This window comes from Coptis chinensis, chromosome 8, assembly GCF_015680905.1.
Source record: "Coptis chinensis isolate HL-2020 chromosome 8, ASM1568090v1, whole genome shotgun sequence".
NCBI classification, from domain to species: domain Eukaryota; kingdom Viridiplantae; phylum Streptophyta; class Magnoliopsida; order Ranunculales; family Ranunculaceae; genus Coptis; species Coptis chinensis.
This window is the reverse complement of record NC_141463.1, coordinates 91444242-91469344: the sequence shown is the minus strand read 5'-3', so window position 1 is coordinate 91469344 and position 25103 is coordinate 91444242. Positions and strand designations below refer to the sequence as shown.

At 35.4% G+C, this 25103-nt stretch overlaps 4 protein-coding genes across 7 annotated transcripts; 2 read left to right on the top strand and 2 right to left on the bottom strand.

The window, feature by feature from the left end:
• Nucleotides 1–5644: 5644 nt before the first annotated feature.
• On the top strand, nucleotides 5645–7741 carry ABA2 (NAD(P)-binding Rossmann-fold superfamily protein). Its single transcript, XM_086581286.1, has 2 exons — nucleotides 5645–5880; nucleotides 6712–7741. Exons 1-2 carry the CDS (start codon nucleotides 5834–5836, stop codon nucleotides 7508–7510), a joined length of 846 nt encoding a protein of 281 aa, XP_086437412.1. The 5' UTR covers nucleotides 5645–5833; the 3' UTR covers nucleotides 7511–7741.
• Nucleotides 7742–7906: 165 nt separating this feature from the next.
• On the top strand, nucleotides 7907–11761 carry HY2 (phytochromobilin:ferredoxin oxidoreductase, chloroplast / phytochromobilin synthase (HY2)). Of its 3 annotated transcripts, none has more exons than XM_086581287.1 (8): nucleotides 7907–8333; nucleotides 8680–8799; nucleotides 9262–9356; nucleotides 10182–10275; nucleotides 10387–10518; nucleotides 10956–11060; nucleotides 11295–11345; nucleotides 11426–11761. In XM_086581287.1, the coding sequence occupies exons 2-8, from the start codon at nucleotides 8695–8697 to the stop codon at nucleotides 11609–11611; spliced, it is 768 nt and encodes a 255-aa protein (XP_086437413.1). In that variant the 5' UTR covers nucleotides 7907–8333; nucleotides 8680–8694; the 3' UTR covers nucleotides 11612–11761. The 3 variants fall into 3 exon arrangements, with proteins under 3 accessions (XP_086437413.1, XP_086437414.1, XP_086437415.1); XM_086581289.1 differs by having other exon boundaries at nucleotides 8120–8333; nucleotides 11302–11345; XM_086581288.1 differs by lacking the exon at nucleotides 10387–10518 and having other exon boundaries at nucleotides 8115–8333.
• Nucleotides 11762–12562: 801 nt separating this feature from the next.
• SDP1 (Patatin-like phospholipase family protein) lies at nucleotides 12563–16248 on the bottom strand. The gene is made up of 3 exons (XM_086577563.1): nucleotides 14229–16248; nucleotides 13956–14099; nucleotides 12563–13833 (listed from the first exon to the last, which is right to left on the bottom strand). Exons 1-3 carry the CDS (start codon nucleotides 15645–15647, stop codon nucleotides 12838–12840), a joined length of 2559 nt encoding a protein of 852 aa, XP_086433689.1. The 5' UTR covers nucleotides 15648–16248; the 3' UTR covers nucleotides 12563–12837.
• Nucleotides 16249–22313: 6065 nt separating this feature from the next.
• Nucleotides 22314–25103, bottom strand: LOC147484316 (protein LATERAL BRANCHING OXIDOREDUCTASE 1-like). Of its 2 annotated transcripts, XM_086581244.1 has the most exons (5): nucleotides 24831–25103; nucleotides 24385–24632; nucleotides 23985–24309; nucleotides 23777–23836; nucleotides 22314–22618 (listed from the first exon to the last, which is right to left on the bottom strand). In XM_086581244.1, the coding sequence occupies exons 1-5, from the start codon at nucleotides 25086–25088 to the stop codon at nucleotides 22583–22585; spliced, it is 927 nt and encodes a 308-aa protein (XP_086437370.1). In that variant the 5' UTR covers nucleotides 25089–25103; the 3' UTR covers nucleotides 22314–22582. The 2 variants fall into 2 exon arrangements, with proteins under 2 accessions (XP_086437370.1, XP_086437369.1); XM_086581243.1 differs by lacking the exon at nucleotides 22314–22618 and having other exon boundaries at nucleotides 23399–23836.

Genomic DNA, 25103 nt, shown 5'->3' with positions numbered 1-25103 from the left:
ACTTGTCAAATATAGTCAACAAATTACAAAATTTGGCTAATTATGGATCGTTGATTTTCTCCATTTTTGATACTATATTTAACAAGTTTAGTTTTTAATTTTTTTGATTATTTGTGAAAATGTTTAGAATAGTTAGGAGTTCAAAAGTATGGACGCACTTACCAATGGGTTGTGTCCGTGTCGACGCAGACGCGGCATGGACGTGTGTCGGACAGCTGTCAACACGGTCAAGACACAGCCAACTAAACCGGACGCGAGTCAAGACGCAGTTAGGATCGCGAATTTTGACCCAAAAAAATAAAAAATAAATCAAAATAAAAATTAAAATAAAAACTCAATTTTGCTTCTCCTTCCCCCAACCTGGGCAACACCACTTGTACTGCTACACCCTCGCCACCACCACCAACTACCGCCACCAGTATCTCCTATCAACCCATAAAACCCGAACTTGTGCCTGCACTGCCGCCACCACCCTACTAACCTCCAAAACCAAATCTACACACAACCCGACCTCCCCCGACTTTGTAGTACCACCACATTCACTACATACAGTCACCACCATCTTCGCCTTAAACAACCTGACCACCTTCTCTCACCCAAAACACATCCACCATCTTCTTCAACCACCAACCACCATATGTCAATCACCAACGTCATAAAAGCCGACCACCATCTCCCAAAAACAGACCACCTTCTCCATCTCTCCCTAACCAAAGCCAAAAAAAAAAAAAATAATAATAATAATAAAAAAACTCTCAAAACTTAATTTTCAATACAATTTTCACTTGAAAAAAAAAAAATATTAAAAACTTTATTTTTTTTTTTTTTTTTATTTTGGTAAGACTTATGACATGTTTTTAAAGTTTGATTAGAAAATATTAAACTTAATTTTGTGGTTATTTATCTTTAATAGTTTTGAATTTATGAATGTTGATATATTTAATTTAGTTTTTAATGTTCAATTTATATAAAATTAAATTATAAATATTAATTAATTTTCGTGTCTTACTTTTTTGAGATATAATCGAATCGCCGCGTCGTTAGTGCAACATTGGTTGGGAGATTATATCTGCAAAAAATTAGTCTAATCTAAAACTTTTAAATGTCATAACGATTTTGGAGTTTGTTTATTTGTTTTTATAATATATGTCTCTCCTATATCTAACATAAATTTTACCGAAGTCTTGATGATTTTTTGATTAACAATAATTTAAACGAAAAACGACTAAAAAATGTATCGAACTTTACAAGTTTTGACAATATGGGGACTAAACTTTTTTTTTTCCGGTCAAATTAGGGACCAAACTTTTTAATTTTTGAAATGTGGAGACATGTGCAACATGACATCTAAATTTTTTACACGGTGTTTCACAATTCGAATTAATTTCTATGGTCATGATATTATAGTATGAATATACTTTGATAAGAAAGTGTATAGCAATGTATGTAATTTGTGAATTATGAAATAAGTGTATAATAATATATGTAATTTGTGAATTATGAAACACTATGTGAGAAATTTAGACTATATGTGTAATTAGTTCCCACATTGTAAAAATTAAAAAAATTGGTCCTCAATTTAACAGGAAAAAAAATTTAGTCCTCATATTGTCAAAACTTATAAAATTCAATACTTTTTTAATCGTTTTTCGTAATTCAAAAGACATATTAGTCCTATATATTGATTTGGTCATTTTTCTAAGAGCAAATTCTCGTTTTTGGTTACCATCACCAACAATAGGGTACTGAAATGTACACGATGTCATCATCTATATGGACTTCTAGTGAAAGCCTTAAAACAGAAGGCTTTTGTATTACGCAAATGGATTGTGGAGAACTTACAAATCATGTTCTATGTAAAGTTGTAAACTACAAATCACTTTATTTTGTTTGGGAAACTCCCTTTTGTTTGGTCTTACAAAATTACTCGACTTAATTGCAACAAGACTTCATACTTCTTGGATTCTAGCCAGACCTCTACTCTCATTGCTTATTCACATTTCACACAGAAAGTTCTATGATTCTATTTAAGGAACCGAATGGAAATTAGGGAAGAAAGCCGTAAAAAAAAAGTCTGATAGATACCAACAAAATATTGACCATGCATGTGTCCATGTGTGTTTGGAAAGTGATCAATATAATCTTGAAAAATGTGTAATTTGTGAATTATAAAACAAGTGTATAACAATGTATATAACTTGTGAATTATGAAACACCGTTTGAGAAATTTAGACTACATATATAACTAATTCCCACATTGCAAAAATTAAAAAATTTAGTCTCCAATTTGATCGAAAAAAGAGTTTAGTCTATATATTGTCAAAACTTATAAAATTACATACATTTTTAATCGTTTTAATTTCCTATACGTTGATTTGATCATTTTTCTAAGAGCAAACTGTCGCTTCTGGTTACCTCACCAACAACAGGGTGCTGAAATGTACACAATGTCATCATCTATATAGACTTTTAGTGAAAGCCTTAAAACAGAAGGTGGTCCTTACACATTGAGTAGTCTTAAACGTGGGGTCCAACCGATTTAGTCCGGCGCACGTTACAGCGACTACCCAATGTTTATGTTTTTTCTTCCGCGTCGCGATCGTGTGCTAACAGAGGTCTAGTCGGCTGTAATGGACATGGACAAAGACAGCTGCTTTGTTTTCTCCGTGTTGTGTCCATTTAGAGTTATCGACTCTGGGATTATCGAAAAAAAAAAATAGTTATCTACTCTGTAAGTCTGTATCTCAAAGACAAGATGTAGCTGTCAAGTTCACCTCCATGCAGATCCCATCCGTCGATTTCACACAAATCTACTGAAGAAAATAAACGGTACCAATGGATTCCTTTTTACTCGGGGGTTCACACGAAACATGCATGCGATATAAATTTTGTGACCTTTGCTTCCTATCAAAATCACGAGTTCATTCATTCATTAGATAATGCTCTTGCTACTATATTTGATTTGGGAATGCAATTTTCCACGCCTCCATTTGTCGCATTCCCGGAATTACACTGCACTTTCCATTTTTGCCCTTAAAATTTCCACCTAAATGTTGACTGCAGTAGAGGTGGAATTTGGATCGGGTTAGTCTAAGCCCGATGGACTAAACCCCGATTTTTGTTAGTCCTGGGCTAACATATCATATGGCTTAGGCTTGGTTTTGTAAAATCAAAACCCGACTCGGTTTTGAATTGAACTTGGGTTAGAATATAAAAAAACTGAAAAACCGGAACAGGTGTGCATATATGTACATATCTCTTTCGATCCTTCTATTCTTGTAAAAAATAAAATTTAAAATCTCTATTTTAGAGAGAATAATGTAATCATTAAGGGGTTGTTTGTTATTTCAACATTCAGATTTCAAACATTAAAATCTATTTGTTTTTAGATTTCACCGTTTAGTGAAGATTTTAATTTGTCGCTTTTTTTACCTCTTACATTTTAAAAAAACCCTAAAAAGGTTTGACCCAACCCGACATTTTTATCCAATGATGGATTTTCCATAAACCCGATAGGATAAAATTGAATTTGGGTAGTCCCGAATTGAAGCAATTGTCAGTGGAATTTGAAAATTTGAAAAGACCGACTAGGGCTTGGTTTTTGAGTTATTCGGGTTGAAACATTTGAAACTCGGATTGAACTCAGATTATGTCTTGACCCAACCCAACCTCTGCCAAGTTCCACCCCTATCTATACGTCTACACGTCATTCTCGTTAGTAAAATCTGAAAAGTTTTTTTTGAAAACAACATGAGAGACCACTCCACCATGGTCATTTTCTTCTTGATTGATTTATAATTGATGTAATAAAATCATCAACCATTTAAGAACCCCCAAACAACACTTACAGAAGAAGAAGAAAAAGGATAAATTGAATTTATTGCAAGTTCAACTCAAAAACACTTTATACTGAATAATTTTTCTATTCAAAACTAGATTTTTCTAAAACCCAAAATTTTTATTAATAAAAAAAAAGTTGGTTACCGAACACTTCAATTCTCGCACCCACTCGTTATATTTGTACTTCTGATTTAGATTTTTCATTTCACTTTTTATTGCACATTTTGTCCACTATTGTACTCTTCTGTGAGATTCAAACATCCAATACTAAAAGTTTAGGGTCAGACTTTTGAGATATTAGAAAAATTGTGATTGAGGAGTTGTTTGTTTTTTCAAGTTTCAGCATTCAGAAGTGCTGAAACTTAAGTTGTCAGTATTCAGAAGTGCTCAAAGTTGTTTGTTTTTCTTAGTACTCTTCAGCGTTCAGTGACAATTGGCTCTTTAGCGTTCCGCGGTCTCGTTCCTCCTTAATGCTGAAACAAAAAGCGTATGTAAAAAACCTAACTTTGTTCCTCTAACAAAAAGGCAAATGTGTGTTTCCTGTAGACTCATTGACACAAACACTTTTTACCGTGAATGTAATGTTGCCCTTCATTAGCCCCTCTCCCTTATCTCTCTTTGGTATGTGTAGAACCCATTTTTCTTTAACATGGAATTCTTTAACTTATATCCAATGATGGATTTTGTGATAAAGAAGATAGGATAAAATTGAATTTTGGTAGTGCCAATTGAAGCAATTGAGTGTTTTTTTAGTGGAATTTGAGTTTTGCTTTTGAAAATGGAGAGTGAGGGTATGTTAGATTTTTGAGTTATTAAAAACCAGTTGTGTTTGCTTCTCTACAATCAATTGATGACAAGGTGGGTCTGCAAGTGCTAAGGTTCGGAAAGGGAGACAAAGATCACTATATAGTACTCCCCATCTTAAATTAGCACTACATAGTACTTATTTCTTATTCACAAATTCACATATCATAACAAGTGTCGGGTGTCAAGTGTCAACCACTTTGAACAAAATACAAACCTAATTTGGCGTATATCTTTTTTCTACTTAATTTATTTATTTTTTCATTTTGATACTTTTATGAAAATCAATCATTTGTTAACTTAACCAAAGAAAAAATCATGAGCAATTACTATAATTTGTAACTCAATACTATACTAATTAATAAATAATTATTTTATTAAAAAAAAAAATTCTAGTATATATACAAGTGTTCTATTAAAAAATAGGCGACATTTTGTTTTCATAAATAATCAAGTTTGTATTTAAAATAGATAACAAGGGTGAAATTGTCCAAATGATTTATATTCAGTGTGAGCCAGGTCATTTTAATAGAAAACAAACATGTTTTTTAGAGTTAACCTCAGCATTCATCATTTAGAAAATAGGTCATTTAGCATTCAGTATTTAGAGGCTAAAAAAAACAAACGACCCCTAAATCCCCAGTTTGAAGTTAAAGACTTTAAGTCACTTCAATGTTTCGTTCAGAGCATTCTTCTTCTTTCATGCAACAATAATCTTTTGTTGAGGATTATATTGTGTAATTATGATGGTGAAGATGTACTCATGCTCTCAAATTCTCAATTGACAAAATATATTGGGCTTTGAAGATGCTCTTTGTTTTTTTTTTTGGGTTTCAGCCATGAACATCGAAACCCAAGTTGGATAGGCCCATGTAGTGGATCGACTGAAAAAGAGTATGACTTGGTGATTTGAGGCATCTTTTCACAAATCACAAATCAGAATCTCAGATTTGTCCAATAAAACTAGTTTGTTTATTTAATTATTATTATTTATTAAGATACGTACCAATCAGGCAAGTGGCATGGGGTCAAAACTGAGGACGACCATAAAAAAACATTAGCTTTAGAATCCCACCCAAGTGACCCAACCATGCAGCAGCCTCTGCCTCATTTCTCTCTTCGAGAGAAGACACATATTTGAGACTTAGTCCACTGTGGAGCTAGAAAAAAAACAACAAGCTTATTGACTATGTCAATCTCCGGGTCTACAGATTCACTTGTTCTTCATCACCAACGGTAATCACTTCACTTACTCCTTTCTCTTTCTTTTTTAAACTTTACACACAAATTATTTTCAAGTGTTTGATTTTAGAATTGTTTAGTTTTAGTTTCAAACATGGCAGAAATTTATGTTTATAGTGTAAGTTCTGTATCATAATATAGGCCGTGTTTGATACTTGGATTTGTGGGAATACAATTTGCACACTTATTTATAGGCTATGGATATTTTAGTGGCAACTTTTCCCACTCAAGAGCTCTAATCTGCAGACTATGAAAAGTTGGTACAAGAGTTTGAGCTAACCTATTAATGTGGAAGTTTCGGGCAGGGAGTTTATTTCCCACATATCAAAGACACCCTTAGTTGTTTGGAAATAATATAGTTGGAAAGAGGGATTTGGTAATTATTTCAACAAAAAAGTGATCTTTTTTGGTATCTATTTGTATTTTGTTATCTTTTTTGTTTGCAATAGAAAGTAGTGTAGTGGGAATGAACATTGTCAATCGGCCCATAATGATTTCAAAAATCACAGCGTGTTTTGAAAATTCTAAGTGTAAGCGACTTGCACGACTTTTTAACTTTGTAATTGTTATTGTTATAATATTATTTATTTGAATGCAGTTGTTGTTAGTCAGTGTTCACAGGGAATCTCATTTTCCCTGTTAAGAGGAGACTTAGTCGTTCTCCCTTTCTTTATATATATATTTTGCACTATTCTTGAGTTAAAAACACATACAGATAAATTGAACTCATATGGAAGAACCTGCTTTTCTGGTTAGGTTGATGGATTTATGTGTTTTTGTGTGAGCAATGAGTCAGTTGTTAAGTACATAGGCATAACTGTGCAGGTTGCTAGGGAAGGTTGCATTGGTTACAGGCGGTGCAGCTGGGATAGGCGAGAGTATTGTAAAACTCTTCCACCATCATGGTGCTAAAGTTTGTTTTGTTGATGTCCAAGACGAACTTGGTCAAGGCGTATGTGAGGCACTTGATGGAGACTCGAATGTATGTTTCTTCCACTGCAATGTCGCCAATGAAGATGAAATGCGTCGTGCTATTGACTTTACAGTAGAAAAGTTTGGCACACTTGACATATTGGTCAACAATGCTGGAATTTGTGGAGTTCCTTCACCAGATATTCGCAAAGTAGAAATATCCGAGTTTGAAAATGTGTTTGATGTGAATGTGAAGGGTGTCTTCATAGGTATGAAACATGCAGCACGTATCATGATCCCACAAGCTAGGGGTTCGATCGTTTCTGTTTCTAGTGTTGCAAGCGTGATTGGTGGGCTAGGCCCGCATGCATACGTTGGTTCCAAGCATGCTGTTGTGGGACTTACGAAGAATGTTGCAGCAGAACTTGGGGCACATGGTATACGCGTGAACTGTGTGTCCCCTTACGCAGTTGCTACACCTCTGGCATTAGCCCACTTACCAGAAGAGGAGAGGACAGAGAATGCTTGGGATGGATTCCGTGCATTTGTAGCGAAGAATGCTAACCTACAAAAGGTTGAATTGACGGCAGATGATGTAGCTGATGCTGTGCTTTACCTGTCAAGTGATGAATCAAGATACATTAGTGGAGTCAACCTCATGGTAGATGGAGGGTTTTCCTGTGTAAATCATTGTTTTCGAGTATTCAGATGATCGATGCATTCAAATGCTTAGAACACTGGATTTACTAAAAAAGAGTGGCGAATACTGAGTAGACTTGTACAAGGCTAACTAGGCAAGGACGCAAATTTAATTGTTGGCCGTATAGTTGTGAAATTTGTATGAACATTGATTCTCAGCAATGGCTAGGCACACTGTGTGAGTAAGAATCCTTTGTATTGTTTGAACATGATTAACCTCTTATAGAAAGACTCTCCCTCTCTCATGTAATGTAACATGAGACCACTGTAAAAACACAACCATACATGCCGTCAATCTACTACACAAATATGGCTTGAAATTTATGTCTTATCTTTCTTACTTCTCTTGTAACAAGAAAAAAATAGTGTAATTCTCATTAAGGATTCATTGGATGTATATATATTATATAAGGATTCAAATGAAGCCCTCATAACAACTCATAAATCACACCATGTACAATTTTTGTTTGAGAGCATGACTTTAGCCACACTTATTTCGACTTCTCATTCATGGTGCATCCGTTAGATCATGTTGAATTCTGCTCCTCCTATTCGTGGACTAATAATGAACGACCACCTGTCCATTATACCATTACTTTAGCAGAAAAGAAAATGTTGAAAAGAGAAGAGTGAAAGTTTTAAGTTTTGAGTAAAAAGGCATCAATGGAAACTCTGTTGTTTCAGAGTTTTCCAAGCTTTGGGTTGAAAATGGAGCCAAGAACTTTACCAAAGAAGAGAAGTTCCATGAAGATTACATCATTTTCTTACAAGAAATTTGTTCAGTTTGCTCTGGAAGAAACCCAAAACACACTCATTTGGTTCCTTCACCGTTGCAGGTAGTTTGGGTTCTTGTTTTTATTTCTCTATATGGAAAATAAGATATTAAGATTTGCTAATAATGATCAAGTTCTAGTTCCTGTAGCTCATTACATGTGGAATAACTAGACAAGTGAGGTGCAATATACTTGTTCTGGCCTCTGGGGCAACTGAGGGTTTAGCAAGTTTCATTCTTTGTTGTTCAATAGGTTGTGAATTAGTGGGCCGAAACAGTATCTTGAATGTTTTCCATTGTTTGAAGCAGATATGAGTTTAGTTGCTTTATGAGTATGAGATGCTATGCTTTTTTTATATATATTTTTTTCATACTACACTTGGTTTGGATTTTTTTTTTGTTGTTGTAAGGAGCAATACAGTTGCATGAAGTCAATGGATGGAAAATCCGAGCTTGAGATGCTGTCTTTTCAAGCTCCCAAAATTAGATATCTTCGTAGTTTGAGCATTGAAGGTAGTGAAGCCATGAAGGTAACATCTTTGCAAATATCTCTGCTACGAAGTATGGTAGTCTTGATTTGGGTTTCTGTGTCTTAAATTTATCTGAAACTTTCTGAATGACATTAAACCCTATACAATGACCATATAAATGGGATAAAGTGACATCGCATTCTGACGGTTTAATCATATTTCTTAGAAATGATTTTGAGTTTTTTAAACAAATGATTCAAATTCTTTCAGCATATAATGGATCTGAGTAGAGGTCCAGTGCAATAGTTTTCAAGTATGGTTGTATGTCCACTGTTCATAGTGAACAATGTATAACACAACCAGCAGTTCCATTGTGGGATGTTATTTGCTTTAAGGAGCAAAAAATGATATCCTGTATTCTCTCTATTGAAGAACTCTTAAGACACTTTGAACGGCATGATGCCTCGTTTTTTCCTAGCTTCATTACCGTCTATTATTATTGAGATGCTTCATTCTGTGCAGGTTTTAGACTTTGCTGTGTTCCCTGAACCAGAACTTGATCTCCCTATATTCTGCGCCAACTTTTTCACTGCTGGTAGCATGAACATAATTGTCTTGTGAGTCTTTCTCTCTGATTTTTAGGAGATCATTTCTCATAGTACATTTGATGGCAACTGCAAGACTCCCTTGAGATGATCCACTTGGCTCACTCTATTTTAGATCATTAATGAACTTTCCATTTAAATGGTGGCTATCCAATTCCAGTTCATTGACACAAACAATTTTCTTCACTTGAGAATGTTTGGAATGTAGATTCTACACACTGCCGGGGTATATCTAGTGAAATAGCCATGTCCTAGCAATTTAGCCTGTCAAATATCATATCCAGGTTCACTAGGGCAAGGGTGCCTAATTTTACCAGTTGAACATCTCCATTATCTCTACTGATATAAACAATATTTATATATATAATCATTCGTGTTTGTCCAACCGAGCAAAATATCATTTGTGTTTGTTCGGATAGAGTATGAGCACAATTAGAACTAGTCAAACTAGGCTATATTCATGCCTCGTTGGGCAATTTACTATTAACTTTTATTAAACATTTCAAATCAAATTTTGCTCACCAGATCAACCATATAGTGCTATTGTTGGACTAAACTGATAGCAAATGAATTCTATAATATGCATCATCAACTTATATGAAGACCAGGATTTTCTTGCTTGTTGTAATCCGAACACCTTCGTAATTACTTTAGATTTTGTGGATTACATTACATGGTCTCCCACCCAATCCACAACATGTGGAAGAGTAAGCAGAGGTCTGCAAGCAGTGTGGTAGGACTAGAAGTAAATAGTCAATGCACAGATCCTATTCTGTCAAACAAAATTTTGTAGAGCTTTTCTGAATCTGAAAATAACATTTGATCGGTCATTGGTAGGGACCTTAATCCATTGCATGATGTTATTATTCAAAAGGATTACAGGGAGAAATACTACAGAAGCTTGATGCCTCTTGGCCTCAAATATACGGAGGTGAGAACATGTCAGATTAGTTTCGTTATGTGTCTTATTAGTGGACCCTTACGTTCCGCTTATGTTGTTTCTAAGAATCTGGTTCGGTGCTCTAACACAGAAACTATGCAGCTTTTACCATGGGGAGGAAAGTTGACTAGCGAGTCTTTGAGATTTTTCTCACCAATTGTAATATGGACAAAGTTCACTTCATGTGAACATAATCACGAAAGTTTGTTCTCTGCATTCATGGATTACTACAAGGTATAAGCTGTTGTGACACTTGTTTAACACATGATCTAACAAACTTTAGAGGCTAGTCATGCATTATCAAGATTGTCGAGTTGGCTCCAGTTTGGTTTTTGTGGTACCCTGAGCCTAAACGGCTTATGTTTGCATAGCAATATGACAGAGCCAGTGCGTTAAGCTATTTTGTATATCTGTCTTTCTTTCCATATGAAAACCCCTGCATCGTAACTATCATTATGAGTTCTTAGATATTTGATTCACTTGTTGAACTCAGAGCCCTGCATACAATTCTAACTAGGGTTGTTCTATTGCGTATCACACATTGTTACTCCCACCCGATGCTGGTGATTTTTTGCTAGCATCTTGTTTTTAGTATGTTCGAGGTTAGATCAGAGCACTTTATAGCTCAGCATAATTCTCTTTGAAAATTCCTAATCATTTTCACCCAACAGGCATGGCTCGAGTTGATGGACCAAGCAAGAGAGGAGAAAGATGATTCCCGGATTTTATTGAACTGTGAAGCACAACATAAGTACCTAACATGGAGAGCAGAAAAGGTGATTACTTCAATATGTTTTTATTCATTACCATACATAGCGGCATTCATTCTAGAACGCTTGCAAGTATGGATGACATTCAACCAGCTAAAACAAATCGAGCTTTTGGCAGTTTCCATTTTGTTTCATGGGTGAAAACAAAGTTCAGATAGTGGATTGCAGAGCCTACCTAGTGTTTTTCTAAATTTACTCTACTGTAGATTTTACTGTACTGATTCAACCGTTGGAAATCAGGATCCAGGTCATCAAGTTCTCAAAAAATTGGTTGGAGAAATTGTTGCAAAGGTATCCTCATTGAATAAGTATCTACGAATTCTTTTGCAAATTGTATATATATATCCTTACAACCCTTTCTTTTATTACAGGACATAGTGAGCAATTTCCTGTTCAACGGCATAAACACACTAGGCAGCAAAGCATTTTTGGATTATTTTCCGGAGTATCGTTGTGAGGATGGAAAAATAAATCAGAAGCGCAGTGTGATTGGGAAGTCTTTTCAGAGTCGCCCATGGGATGCAGGTGGAGAATTCGTTGGTGATGATCCTAGATAATTACTACTGCTCTTTGTCACTGTTTGTAGTTAGTTTTAAGTTGGACTGTGCATCAGCTTGGGGAGTCATAGTTATTGGACAAATGTTGTTTTGTTTTTCAACAGCCACCTTCTCTGATGTTATAATAAAAATGCTTACAAACTTGGTGTCTGTGAACTTCCCAGGCGTCTGTCAACTGATTCAGGATCACATTGCACCAAGCAACTCAGAATGGTTCTCGGCTATTTAGGTTAAAGCATTGCGGGACGAAAAATTTGTGGAAGAATTTATGGTACATTGAACTATTGAAGATTGAGCCCGTTATATCAAGTCCACCTTATATGAACTCCAAATTAACTCCACCACTAAAAGTGGATTTAACTCCACTTTATATGAATTCCAAATTAACTCCAATTGCTCCACTGCTAAAAGTGGATTTATAGGAGGAATTGAGAGTGTTGGTTTTTGGTGAGAATCTTTTTACAAAAAATCAGCTCAAATGAAAATGTTTAACTTTGTAAAAAGTTGTTTTGAAATTTAAAAAATCTAAACTGTTGGATAATTTTATAACATTATAAGCAAATTTTGATACGTCTAGATATCTTCAAATATGCTGATTTTTTAAAAGGATGATCTGTATTGTGGAATGTGGAGAGAACATCTCCACCAAAAATCAGTTTCTAACTCATTGTTTTTATAAGTGAGTTCATATAAATGGGCAGGATTGAAGCTAAATATTCCAGGCAGCACATTCAAGGATTTATTAAACTTACGCTTCCGTTTGTGAATGCTGAAGCATTTTTGAAGAACATGCATCTACGGTCGGTGGAAGCCGACATCTCTTTTAATTTATTATATTATTATTATCGAAAGACATTCATGATGCCCACGGACATTTTTTCCGTGGCCATGTGTTTTCTGCTATGAGACTTGGATCCTTCTTCCATGTGGGACATCTTAAAATGCCCATTGTTGATCTGAACTACCAGGGAGATATATTTAAGCTAAAACTTCTTTTGTAATGAGAAATTACATCTAAAACATAGAATTACAACTAAAATACATGCTGAGATCAGGTCTGGGTATAAACAAACTGGCAGCAAGACTTGCATTTCTCGTGCAGTTGGGAGGCTGACAAATCCATCCCAGATGCCAGTGGCCTGAAATGGGCCAATGAAATGAGCTTCACCTGATTTACGTGAAAACTGAGGACAACCTTAAATTTTGGGTGTCTAACAATTGCATCGTTATTCATCAGTAACAGAACAGTCCAACGAATTATTAGATGAAACAGGAGGGTGTGAGACAATTTCATGAACATAATGATGATCTTCGTCATCTCCGTTTTCAGATGCTGAGCTTGGTTCCATTTCCTTCCCTAGAGATTCGATTTGCACACACTCTGCTTCTGGACTCTGGGATGCGCTTTGGTAAAACTCGTAGTCACGACTCCTACTGGATTGGCTTAGATCTTCCTTCTTCACAACGTTGAATATAATCCCATTATGAATCCTTTCAGGCTGCAAGAGGTCTCCTTCCGACACTGTAATACTAGCTGGGGTCATGGAGGCTCTACTACGATCATCTCTTTGGTCAAAGTCTGTGTTACTGGAGCATCTATCTGGGGTAGTCACCCGGGAGCTGTTACAAAGTGAAGGAACTACAATTGGTGTGGGACGAAGCATCAATCCTCTGGTCTCATCTTCCTTCATCCAGGGTTTGCTAATTTCTGCTTCAACATCCAAGTTTTGGATGAAGTCAATGAACATATTTGCTGAAGTAGTTCTCATTAGGGGGCCGCCAGATCTTGTCCAAGAATTGAGGTCCACACTCTCTGACTCACTATCACTTCCATCGTGTGCATTGCGGTGTACACGCGAATTCCGCCCTGAAGACCCTCCTGTGCTCCCTCCCCCAGCATGATGATATGAAGCTGCGACATCATTAAGGAAGTCTTCTTCAAGTGATCCTGTTGAGTTCTCTCTAGCAATGCAGTTCCATGAAGGAATCCTTTTAGAAGCGTTGAACCTGCCAGTGCTGGCTAACCCATGAGATGCAGCAGCCCTTTCCGCACTCCTTCTCAGCCTTCGCATATGGTTGAGAAGTGCAACACATTCATCCAGTACAAGCTCAATACCACAGTTGGCTTTTATGGCAGAAAGCTTTTCCCAAGTGCCCCTCCTCCCTTGATTTGCAGCTTTTTGGAGTTCCCCATGAGATGGGTTCTGTATGATTTTTGAGTACTGTACAGAAATACAAATTTAAGACATCAGGAGCTTGTTAACTCACACCATTAATAGTATGTAGATACTTTTTGTTGAATATGATGACCACATATCAGACTTTTAAAAGTATTCAAGTGTACCTGAGCAAGTGTGGCAGGCATAACAACAGTAACATCACCCTCCCAATCTTGTGCAAACAGCTTGGCAAGTCCACCTAATGGAAAACCAAGTTCCAGAACTTGGTTGCATCTATGTTTAACCTCCATCTCCGTCAAATGAGCAAGCTATACGGTATAAATATAAAAATAAAGTTAATAACTGGTATAGAGATAAACATGAAAACAGAATCTGAAAGGCCGTAACACTAGGACCAAACATCTATACAAAGATTCTTTCAAGTCAACAAAAAATACCTTGGCAGCAAAGTTCCCTCCATACGCTCTCACAATCTCCTTCAACCTCAATAGCGGTGCAATATGGGGGTTGGCCTGACTGACAATGAAATGATTCACATTGAATAGTTCTTTCAGCTGCATCATTGGCAAATCACTTTCCAGGCTACCATCCCTCCACCGGCGCGCCTCTGGACCAGATACTTCATCAGGTCCCAAGTGAAACGGTGGATGATAAGGAACAATCTCACCACTTCTATCCTTTGCCATCAATTCTTGAGCTTCAAACAGGCCAGGGAAAGCACAAGACGCAGTCACAGCGCTCCATATAACAACATGGGGAGATGTCAAGTAGTTGAGGCATCTAGGAGGCTCATGCTTCCTTGGAGAACAAACTGTAATCCCGAGGACCCGACCAGTCATATCATATGCCTCTTGGAATGTTAGATTGCTGGTAAGATGCCTCAACAACATCTGCAGCTGCCTAATTTCATGAAGGGCTCCCTGTGTCATAACACGTCTAACAACGGTGAAAATCCCACCCATTTGATCGAAAAACTGAAGAGAGTGCCATGAATCCTCAAAGAAACTCTGGAGTTCAGGCCAAGACCTTGTGGCCACAACAGAGCACATGATGGATCCAACACTAGAACCAGCAATAATTCGAGGCACGAGTTTATGCTCCACCAAAGTCTTCACCACACCCACATGGAAAGCACCAAGTGAAGCACCTCCACTCAATAGCAAAGCTGTCCTTCCAAACGCATGCCTAGTTTCATGCATAAATGAAAGCTTCTCTTCTAGAAGAAGTTCCTCAGAATCTGAATCACAAACCATTCTCAACTGAGTTGAGACCTCATCAATATACTCCTTTATTAGCTTAGGCACTTGGAGTCTACCCTTATGAAGCTCAGGGTTACACATATTACCGAGATTTCTTATCAAATCAGCACGCATACAGAAGATAATATCTCTCAAAGACCCCTCCTGGCGACGATGCCGAAGTTCTTGAAGCTTATTCTTCACCAGTTCCTCATCGTAAAGATCCGATTCATTCAGCTTCGGTGTCTCCTTATCAAGCATTTTTGCAGCATGAGCCCATTCCTCATAAGTCAAAGCAGTTCTCATCATATTCCTCCAAAACTTCCTTCTATAAGCCAACTCAGCCTTAAGTTTCACATTAGTATATCTCTTTAACACGAAAGCTATAAGGGTAACCATTGCCAATATCCCTTGTGGATTTCTAGGGTGAAACCATGATATAACAGGCAATACAGTACTCCTAACTTTACAAAAATATCTCCACAAAACGAAAAACACCTCATTCTTGAAATGCGAAAACGAACGACATAACAAGATCCTAAAAGCAATTGAGCGTCCGAGAATTGTTGATGGGCCAATCGAAAATGGATCAACATTTGCTTCATTACTAATATCCATTTCAAACTAATGCAAGCACCAAAATCTATATATCTTCTTGGCTCAAAACCAATTGTTTTTTTTTTTTTCTATACGTCAAGACGAAACTAAAATATAGGCCATTCACCAGAACCCAGATTTTTTCTCTTCTGTCAATGATATACAACTTAATTTCAAATGGGTATTCACCAGAACACCAAAGAGCCTAATTCAAAGTATTGTTGTTAACAAATTTACAAAAAACAAAAACAAAAACCCAAATATCTCAGAAACTATAAAACGAAAATCTATTTCCAGCTCAAAGTTACAGCCTTACACAAATTTCAGCTATATTTAGACTAATTAACCAACACAAATGAACAGTCAACAGTTTGTAAAGAGAAATAAAGATTAGATTTTTATTACCAATTTGGAATACAAATGAAATTGGTTGGATTAGAAGAAAGGTTGGGTTGAATTTATGGGCAATGTTCTTCTTGGGAAATGAAAAGTGGAATATAATAATAATAAGTAAATAATGGATAGCCAAAATGATGACGTCTATCTGATTCATCGGAGAGAGAAAATAAGATAAGGTAGAAATGTAGAATTACGCAAAAAACAGAACAAGTTTTATTCCATCAAAAGTCAACCTCAAATTAGTTAATTGTAACCAAATTCGGCGTTTACAAACTGTGTTTTTCAAAATATCGCGTTTTAAACAATTTAAAATTTGGGATTTTGAAAAGGGTGATTTTGGACACACCAATAAAACTACTCTTAGAGCATCATCAACGCGTTGCTATTTTTGATTTTCAATGTGACAGTTGACAATGTTTATAGCAATTTTAATCACCAACGCGTTGTCAAATTATCGTTTCTATAATAAGAATTTCAAATCGAGTCAAATTGGTTAAGAAAATAGAAATGGTGTAAGGAAAACTTGTAGAATCCCAAAGAATGGGACGGGACTACTTTAGTCCAAATTTTTTTGTTTTTTTATTAAAAAATTCAAACAGTTCGATACCTTTGGGCTTTATTAAATTGGGCTTTTTTTCATTGGGCCCGAACGATTTTAGAAGATTTACAAAAATTACCTTTTGAAATTGGGTTCAACGATTTGAGAAGATTTGCAAAAATTGTAAAATTGGGTTTGAACATGTATTTGGGTGGTATTAGATTATGTTTTAAGCGTCTTAATTTATTTAAATTTTATGTTGTAATCTATTTTTAATTTACGGATGTTTTTCTTTAAATAAAATTGTATTTTGTTTTAATGAAAGTATATTTTCTTGAAAAATGTGTTTGTTTATAAGTTGAAATTAAAACAAATCAACTCAACTAAAATGAAAAACATTCAACTTAATTTGAAATAAAAACACAAAACATCTTATAAAAATTCTACGGACTTAAAAACACTGCAAAACAATTAAAGACAATAATACTAAGGAATTAAACAAAATACAAATATTACATTGAAGGATTGCATTGATCGCACAAGCCACACCTAGGGTGAAAATCTACTGCTTTTTTGCAAAAATGACATACAGGTATGTATGTCAACCTTTTGAATGATAGATGTTGATATTTGAGGGACAATCATCAACATCACACTTTAGAAGTTTGTCTTCCAATGTTCCATCATCATTGATAGTTATGAAAACAAAAAGGGGTTTGGGCATTTGATGTTAATGTATGGACAAAGTAAGCGTAATGACCAACTTCCTTACACCACGACAAATCTCAAGTGTAGAAATGTGGACAATATTTATCCCATATTGGTAGTTGAAGTTGAGAAAGATTAGAGAATGAAAATGAAATGAAGTGAGGAATGAAAATGACTTTGAATATATATGCAAAGGCCCAACGGATAGAAATATATCCGTTGGGAATAAATGCCAACGGATATAAATTGATCCCCTTGGGAATAATGCCAACGGATATAAATTGATTGGAAGAATAATAAATTGAGGCCCATGGGCTTATTAGTCACGTTCACATGGGCTTGATTGTTCACATGAGAATTTCTTTGTCTACATAATAAAAGCATGTATAGATTCTAAGTAATAATTAACGTAATGTCTTGAATTTAAATTCGTAATGTAATAATTAATTTAATGCATAAAAAATTGGACATAGCCTCCTTTGTTTAATCAACATAATTCATATACCTAAAACGTTAAGATTCTCAAAAAAAATTTCAAACCCTAAAAAAATAACAACAACCAACAACCAACAAAAAACAATGACATAACTAAATTATTACAAAATAGTGCAATATAACACTATGGAGCAGTTAGACCGGCCCTCCTCTCGTTTTAAGCCCTCTCTTATTAGATACTGTTTTGTTGCATGATAAGCAATTTCAAACATCAACACAATGCAATTAAAATATAAAATTGAATATATATTAAAAAATGATGAAAATGTAAAACATATAATAAAATTACCAAGGCTTCCAATTCGTTTTGTCAAGTTTTGCTCTTTCTTTAAGTTCTTCGCCTAAATAGCCATAATATCTTGTTGAGTGTGCTCAATTAAACTAGCTTCGAAGCCCCCGGTTGATTTGCCTTTCATCCGTTTCTGCATTGTGTCAATATTGTATATAAGTTAAATATACATAGTGTGTTTAAATTAACATAATGAAATATAAATATACCTCATTAAACCATTTGTAGATAGGCACAAGCACCGGACGCTCCAAGTGAAATGTGGTCTCCATTCCCCGAGAACTAATAACGCGGTATGACCATGGGTCATATGGATCACTAGGTGGGGGTGTATAACCATGATATACTCGGATGTTCTTGTGGAACTTGCGGGGTTCGGGAATTGGACGTCTCGCCTAAAACTCGACTAGTTGCGACATCCATGTTTGCACCTCTATACAATGGACCATGCAGATAGGCTTCCCTAGAAACTTTCCGCCAATAAGTCTCATAATCAAGACCGGAGTTCACATCAACATAATCAGAAAAAACCAACTCTCAACCGATACCGTTCAATCAAATTCCTTCAAACATCCATACATATCTCGTGGGTGGGGAGCAGAATATATGTATATCCAATGGTTTGCATAGTCACCCTATCTCCAAGGAACCAAGCATATATATCGGGGCTTGCAATATGAATCTTTTTAATGACATTAGAGTACTATTCGACAGATATGCATATTCTCAAATTAACGGACTCAAACAATAGATTTCATACTTTTCGCTCTCTATTTGGATCCTAGCGGCTTGAAGATCATTATGGACCTCATCTTTTAATCTAGCATGACCAAAACAGCCCATTAAGGCCATAAGTCCTTAACCCAATCCTTTCATTATAGGGTTTAAGCAAGCCAAATACTCATACCACGGTATTTAAAATAATCAAATGAAAGTGTATCTAATTAATTTAAATTATATAATATTTAACTAACAAAATAAAACTTATATCTTAAAAAGTTAAATCCTATTGAATTACCTGTAGTATCCAAGTAATTCCACAATTTCCCATTTGATTTGTTTGTACAAACAAATCAAATATATAAATGTGCCATGAAAGCACCTCCCAATCAAAATCTTCCAAGCTATCAAGGTCTACCAAAGATGCTAACCAACCAAAGAACCCCAGTTGTAAAACCAACTTGGCCCAAAAAATATAACAAAAATATCCCGATAAACTCATCCTCCTCCGCAGAGTTTGGGTCCAATATATAGCCAACTTCATGTTCTAAACAATATTCAATACTTTCAATCGGTGCATGAAGATGTGTTCAAAATGTATCGCCATCCATATTGTTCAAACAAGTCTACCTTCAACATCAAACAACGAAGGCGAGAGTCTTCAACCTTTCAAAATCATCTTCGATACTTGAATCAAACAAACCGGCTTCTTTAGCCCACACTTAAACCCGTTAGCATTTGTAAAAGTCAAGTGGTGTGATACCAATCTCACCACATGGAAGGTGAAAACGTGGTGTGCCACCATTCAATGCAAATATTATCAATGTCGCATTAACGATATCAATGGACCAAAAGGTGTTTAAAATTCGAGCTCTTACGTGCTCCATTTCCTCCCCTCTTTCCACTAGATGAATTAAGTCTTTAAATTCTCGGCAATCTCCATCTCGTCGAACTCATTTTCTATACATTGAGGCATTTAATCAAACAAGCGGTTAGTATATCGTTAAATTTTAAACACGATTTTAAATCAAAATCAATTGAACAACGTTCATAAACTCATACTTACTCCGTCGATTGTTATATAAACACTAAAACATGCATTCCGGATCGAGGAGCCAATGTCGGATGATCAACAATACTCAATCTCTCGTGGAAAATTGAAATCATTTTCCCGATGAAGTTCACTCTCATTTTCCGGAGGATTTGAACTCCCGAGCCACGATAATAGTCTTTTACGCCCATTTCGACGACGTTGATCCATTTAGAAACAAATTTGGTTGAAAATCGAATTTTTATTGGGTGATTGAAGGTTTGGATTTTGAGATGTTGGTGAGTTCTTGCGGGGCAAATGTTTACTGGAACATTGTTCGCGCGTTTTCAAATAAAATGGCTAATAGAGTGCACGGGACAACTACTCCCGTTTCAAAAAAAATTTGGAGTGGGACGGGACAACTTGACCCGTTCAAATTTTTTTAACAAAATTTAACCAATCCGCGTTGGTTCAACCATTCGTTTTAGAAATTTTTGATTGCTAAAAGTGATGATGTGTCACAACCAAATTAAAAAACGCGTTGATGATGCTCTTATACTCTATAACTAATTAAAGTTTTTGTCATACTCCAATAACCGTTTCAATCCAATAATATTTCCCAAATTCATTTGGGGTATTTCTAATATTAGAAATTGTGCTTCAGACAATTTTTTTAGTGTGCTTTTTGTCTAGAAAAATACTAATATTATTTTTTGATTCTACTCTAATTTTAACAACAAAACACTTTTTGGGTGTATTAATTGTTTTTAAAACTTTTTATTTCTCCTTTTTTGTCAATTTCTTTTACAATAAATAATACGAAAATCTACTGTGTGGCAGATTGTACGTGTGTGCATCAATCGAGGCCACTCATCTGGCAATGGTGCGTGTGTATTGCTCTAAGATGTACTGCAATCAAATAATATAATTGTCTTATAAAAAAAAACCATTTGTCCTTCCACAATTTCACAATTTGAATTACATCAAACAAAGTTTAAACATATTATTCAAAATTATCAGAGATACATTTTAAATTGCTAATGCTGTATTGAAATTAGTTGTAATCAACATACATTTTTTTCGGTTTTGAAGTTGATGTTTTCCACATTTTTTTGGTCTCCCCATAAATTCATCTCACTTTTAATTGGAATTTTATAGATTTCAGATGAATTTTAGTTATTTTGATTAACCCACTACTTTTTTGGCAACTAATTTAGTTTGTAGCATTTTTTTTGTTGGTAGTTGTTTCTTTAGTTGTGACTAATAAAAGAGGTCAAAATTGTAAAATTCAATCTGAAATTTGAGACAGATTTCAAATTTCAGTTTTTATGGAGGAAAAACGATTTTTTTTTGCTATTTCTTCTTAACTTAAGAAATTTGCAGCTGTGTACCTATACCCAATTTTCTGATTTTCAATAGAAAAAAAAAAAAAAAAAAAAAAACACACACACAAATCTTGACCTTGTAATCTTGCACTACATAATTCAAAATAATTAGTTGTTGACTTGTAATCATGCTTATTGGTGAGAGAAATGTTGTTAGAGAGCGAGGTAAATTATTGGAGAATAATTCAAGAACATTTTTTATTTTTTTTTAAAGAAAGAAGAATAAGTAAATGACTTGTTTTGTTTTGGGTACGCCTAATAAAAAAAAAGTAATTTAGGAACCTAAATATGTCTTAAATAATTTTATTTATTTATTTTAAAGTTGGGGTACGGGAGTGTTTTTATGGGTGTGTCCAAGATCACCCTTAAAAATTCAGAATTTGTTTTCTTTTCTTTTCGTAGCTAAGGTCCCCACGCATGTATAAATTCGTGTGTAGCACGTGCACCATTCTAGTAGTCATAGTTATTCACTAACTTTATTATTTCAAATTAGATTAAAGGGGACAAATAAATTGATAAGGACAAAATTCCGAAATAATGAACCTAAAAAATCACCCTCATTTCAAAAACACTCTCAAAGACAATAGTTGACCCTTGTCCAAAAAAGACAATTGTATCCCGGTATACACATTTGTCGGTGCATACCACCTTAGGTACCAAGTACCACAAGAAAATGGAAAGGTGCATATTACTTTGTGCATACCAACGTGCATGTATGCACAAACTCTGTGCATACCAAGCATAGAAAGGTAAAATGGAAAGAGTGGAAAATTAAAAAAATCAAGTCTATTATTATTAATAATTAAAACGTATTATTATTTTTTGGCAAGTCTGTTTTTAAACGAGATCAGTAACTCATTGGTGTGAACCACAAATCTATTATATCATCACCCAAAGGTTTTACCAACTTTGTTAGTTGGGACCTATGATTTTTCTAATAGTTATAAGTCAAAAAATGTCCTTATCAATGTTTCAAAACCCACGTGGACTATGATTAAAATTGAAAAGTGGGCCTTTTGGCTTATTCCTTGTAGAGATTAAATTACTCTTTCAAACTCGTTTTAATTTAAGAAAAAAATATTCTGAACCCCAACATTGTCACAAGAAGAATATCAATTTATTTCTTGATATTATTACACCGAAAGAAAATAAGTGGCATAAACAATACATAAATCAAACAATTAATGACCCTTCTACGACACAGATTGTATAGTACATTCCTACAATAAAGTTAGGATTGTTAGTCATGGATAGGGCTTGGACCGGAGTGCAGCATGCTATGACCTTTATGCAGTGAAGTTCCAATATCATACATAGGGCTTGATCCGGAGTTCTGCCAGTCATGACCTTTATGCATTAGAGTTGCGCCATGGTTCCCCACTCTTGGTGTGTTCACGAATGAATCTCCTTCATCTTCAATAATTCGAGCTGCACAAATTTGGAATGTTATGAATATAATGAGGATGGTAATGTTGAAGAAGAATATACGTGACTTGGAGAAGTTAGCCATGTCCTTGATTATATATTACCTGACAGGATATCACATAAGATTGGATTATATAACATTGTTGGACATGTGAAGAGTGGCTTGTTAGCTTGTGTACGGTTAATTAGCTCCTTAGGTTTAGGTGCTAATGAACTATTTAGTGGTTCTCCATGACAAGCCAGACTATCCCGCTTAAGCACACTTGACTACAGCTTAAACAAGCCAGTAATTTGTTTTAACATTATAATTCGTTCAAACAAAATACAGAGAATGAAATTGGGTTTAACTGAATTAGTTGAAAGTTGAAACAGTATTATTATTCACGGGCCCAGACCATAAAAACTTGAGCCCATTTCGTTCTTCAAAATCCTGCGCAGAATTTTTTCGCGCTCAAGATTTAGGTTCTACATGGATTAATATTTACCACTAGATTTATATGGAGACGTTTTCAGATGGTTTATTCACATTCACTGCTCCATAAGATGGGTTTTGAAAAGGGAGACAACGAGACAGAAGTGTTCACAGATATCCAAAACTTCAGCTAAAGGAGAAGACAACAGTATATAAATTATAGACCTTTACGATGAGCGTGTAAACAGTTGCGCTCCTTCAAGATTGAAGGAGCGTAGAACGAAAGAATATAATAAGTACATGTAGGAAGCAGTGTTAAAACAATGTAGATAACTCGCATTACCATAAACATACTTAACGATCTTGATACATCACCAGCATGCATATCCTGTCAAATTGCATATCTTCATAAACTCGAACTTACATAGAATGGGCAAATTCTATGAAAATCAAGAGGAGGCACAAGTGATAGAACATAGGTGGGACACAATATATATCAACTTTTAAGTTTTTTTATCATGAAATCTTACGTATGGTATTTTAACTGAAAATAATCACACAGTTTCCAATTTTGCTTTCATGGTGTGCGCTTTCCCCTCCAATTTTTCCTTCAAAGACTCCTTAAGATAATCTCCGTACTTGATCTTCTTGTAAATTTTAAGGGGGTTTTGGGGATCTACCATCTGATCCAGTGGCTCAATTTCGACATCATGATACGGCATTATAAAAGAAGCAAAAGAAATCCTTGCCGTGGTTTTGTTTGTCACTGCTCTGTGTTCAACGCTTTTGTACTTTCCATTGCTCCAAAACTGGTAATAAAGAATCTGTTAGTTTGTTTCTTTTCTCTCTTTAAGTTTTTCATTCAGTCCCAGAAGAAGAGTCCAAATGGAGCAGTTGTAAAAATCAGACATACACAAAAATTTGTACAGCCGTATTAGCTTACTAGTGAGTAAATACCTCAATACAGTCACCAATGTTCACGACTAAAGAATTTGGTATAGGCTTAACTGCCACCCACCCTCCATCATGACGAATATGCAATCCCGTGATATCCTCATCCTGCATCAATATTGTTATGGAGCTTGGATCTGAATGCGGGCTTACACCTAGTACACGATCTGGCATGCTACAAGTTGGATAGTAGTTGACGCGCAGAGATTGCGTAACCTCCTTGTGCATTGCTAGCAAAGCTTCCTTCTCCATCCCCATCAACAAAGATAGGTTCCCAAGTAGGCTTTTAGCTACCCTGTTGACTTCAGATGAGTATGTTTCAATAGCATCCCTGCAAACAAGGATGAGCTATGTGAAGATTACGGTTCACACAAGAAAAGCTATTGACATAAATTAGAAGTCATACTTGAGTTTTGGTGGAGTTGTAGGCCAGTATTCAAGTTTCCTAAAGGTGGAAGGATAAATACTCAAAATCAGTGCGTCGCCCCAATCCAATTTTTGCTTTTCCAGCACCACATAAGGTATCCCATATCCTTGTATGCCATTAGGAGGCGTTGCATACTTCTTTTTATCTTCGAATGGGAGTTTGAAGAAGCTTGATGTAGTATCCTTCATATTATTTAGTATTTCTTCTGCTACCCCATGGTTTGTTACCTGAAAATAGAGTCCACTTAATTCCACGTTCTATGATGATATCACTACTTCTAATTTGAAGCTCATACATCAGTTGTATCAAATTCAGATATTTATTTTCCTGACAAAGAACTGTACGTTACTTTTAACATTTAATCAAAAGGACATTAGCAACAAACATAAATAATGCAGCTAAGTATTTTAGTTGGTCAAAAGTACATGGAAAAATCCCCAGTGCTTGCAGGCAAGGTCCAGCTTCTTGAGCTCCTCTTCATTCCTCCCATCAAGCAAGGATAAATCAATAACAGGGACATCAGAAGAAACTGGAGAACAATTGGGTCTATCATCTTGGTTAGTTATGTAATTCTCGGGGACGTATGAAGGATTCCTCCTGACCATTTCTTGAACATTAGCTACTACAGATGATCGTGAAGTGGGGACTTGCTCACTCATTTGGTTTCCATTCTCCATTTCCATGTATTATTTCTCATT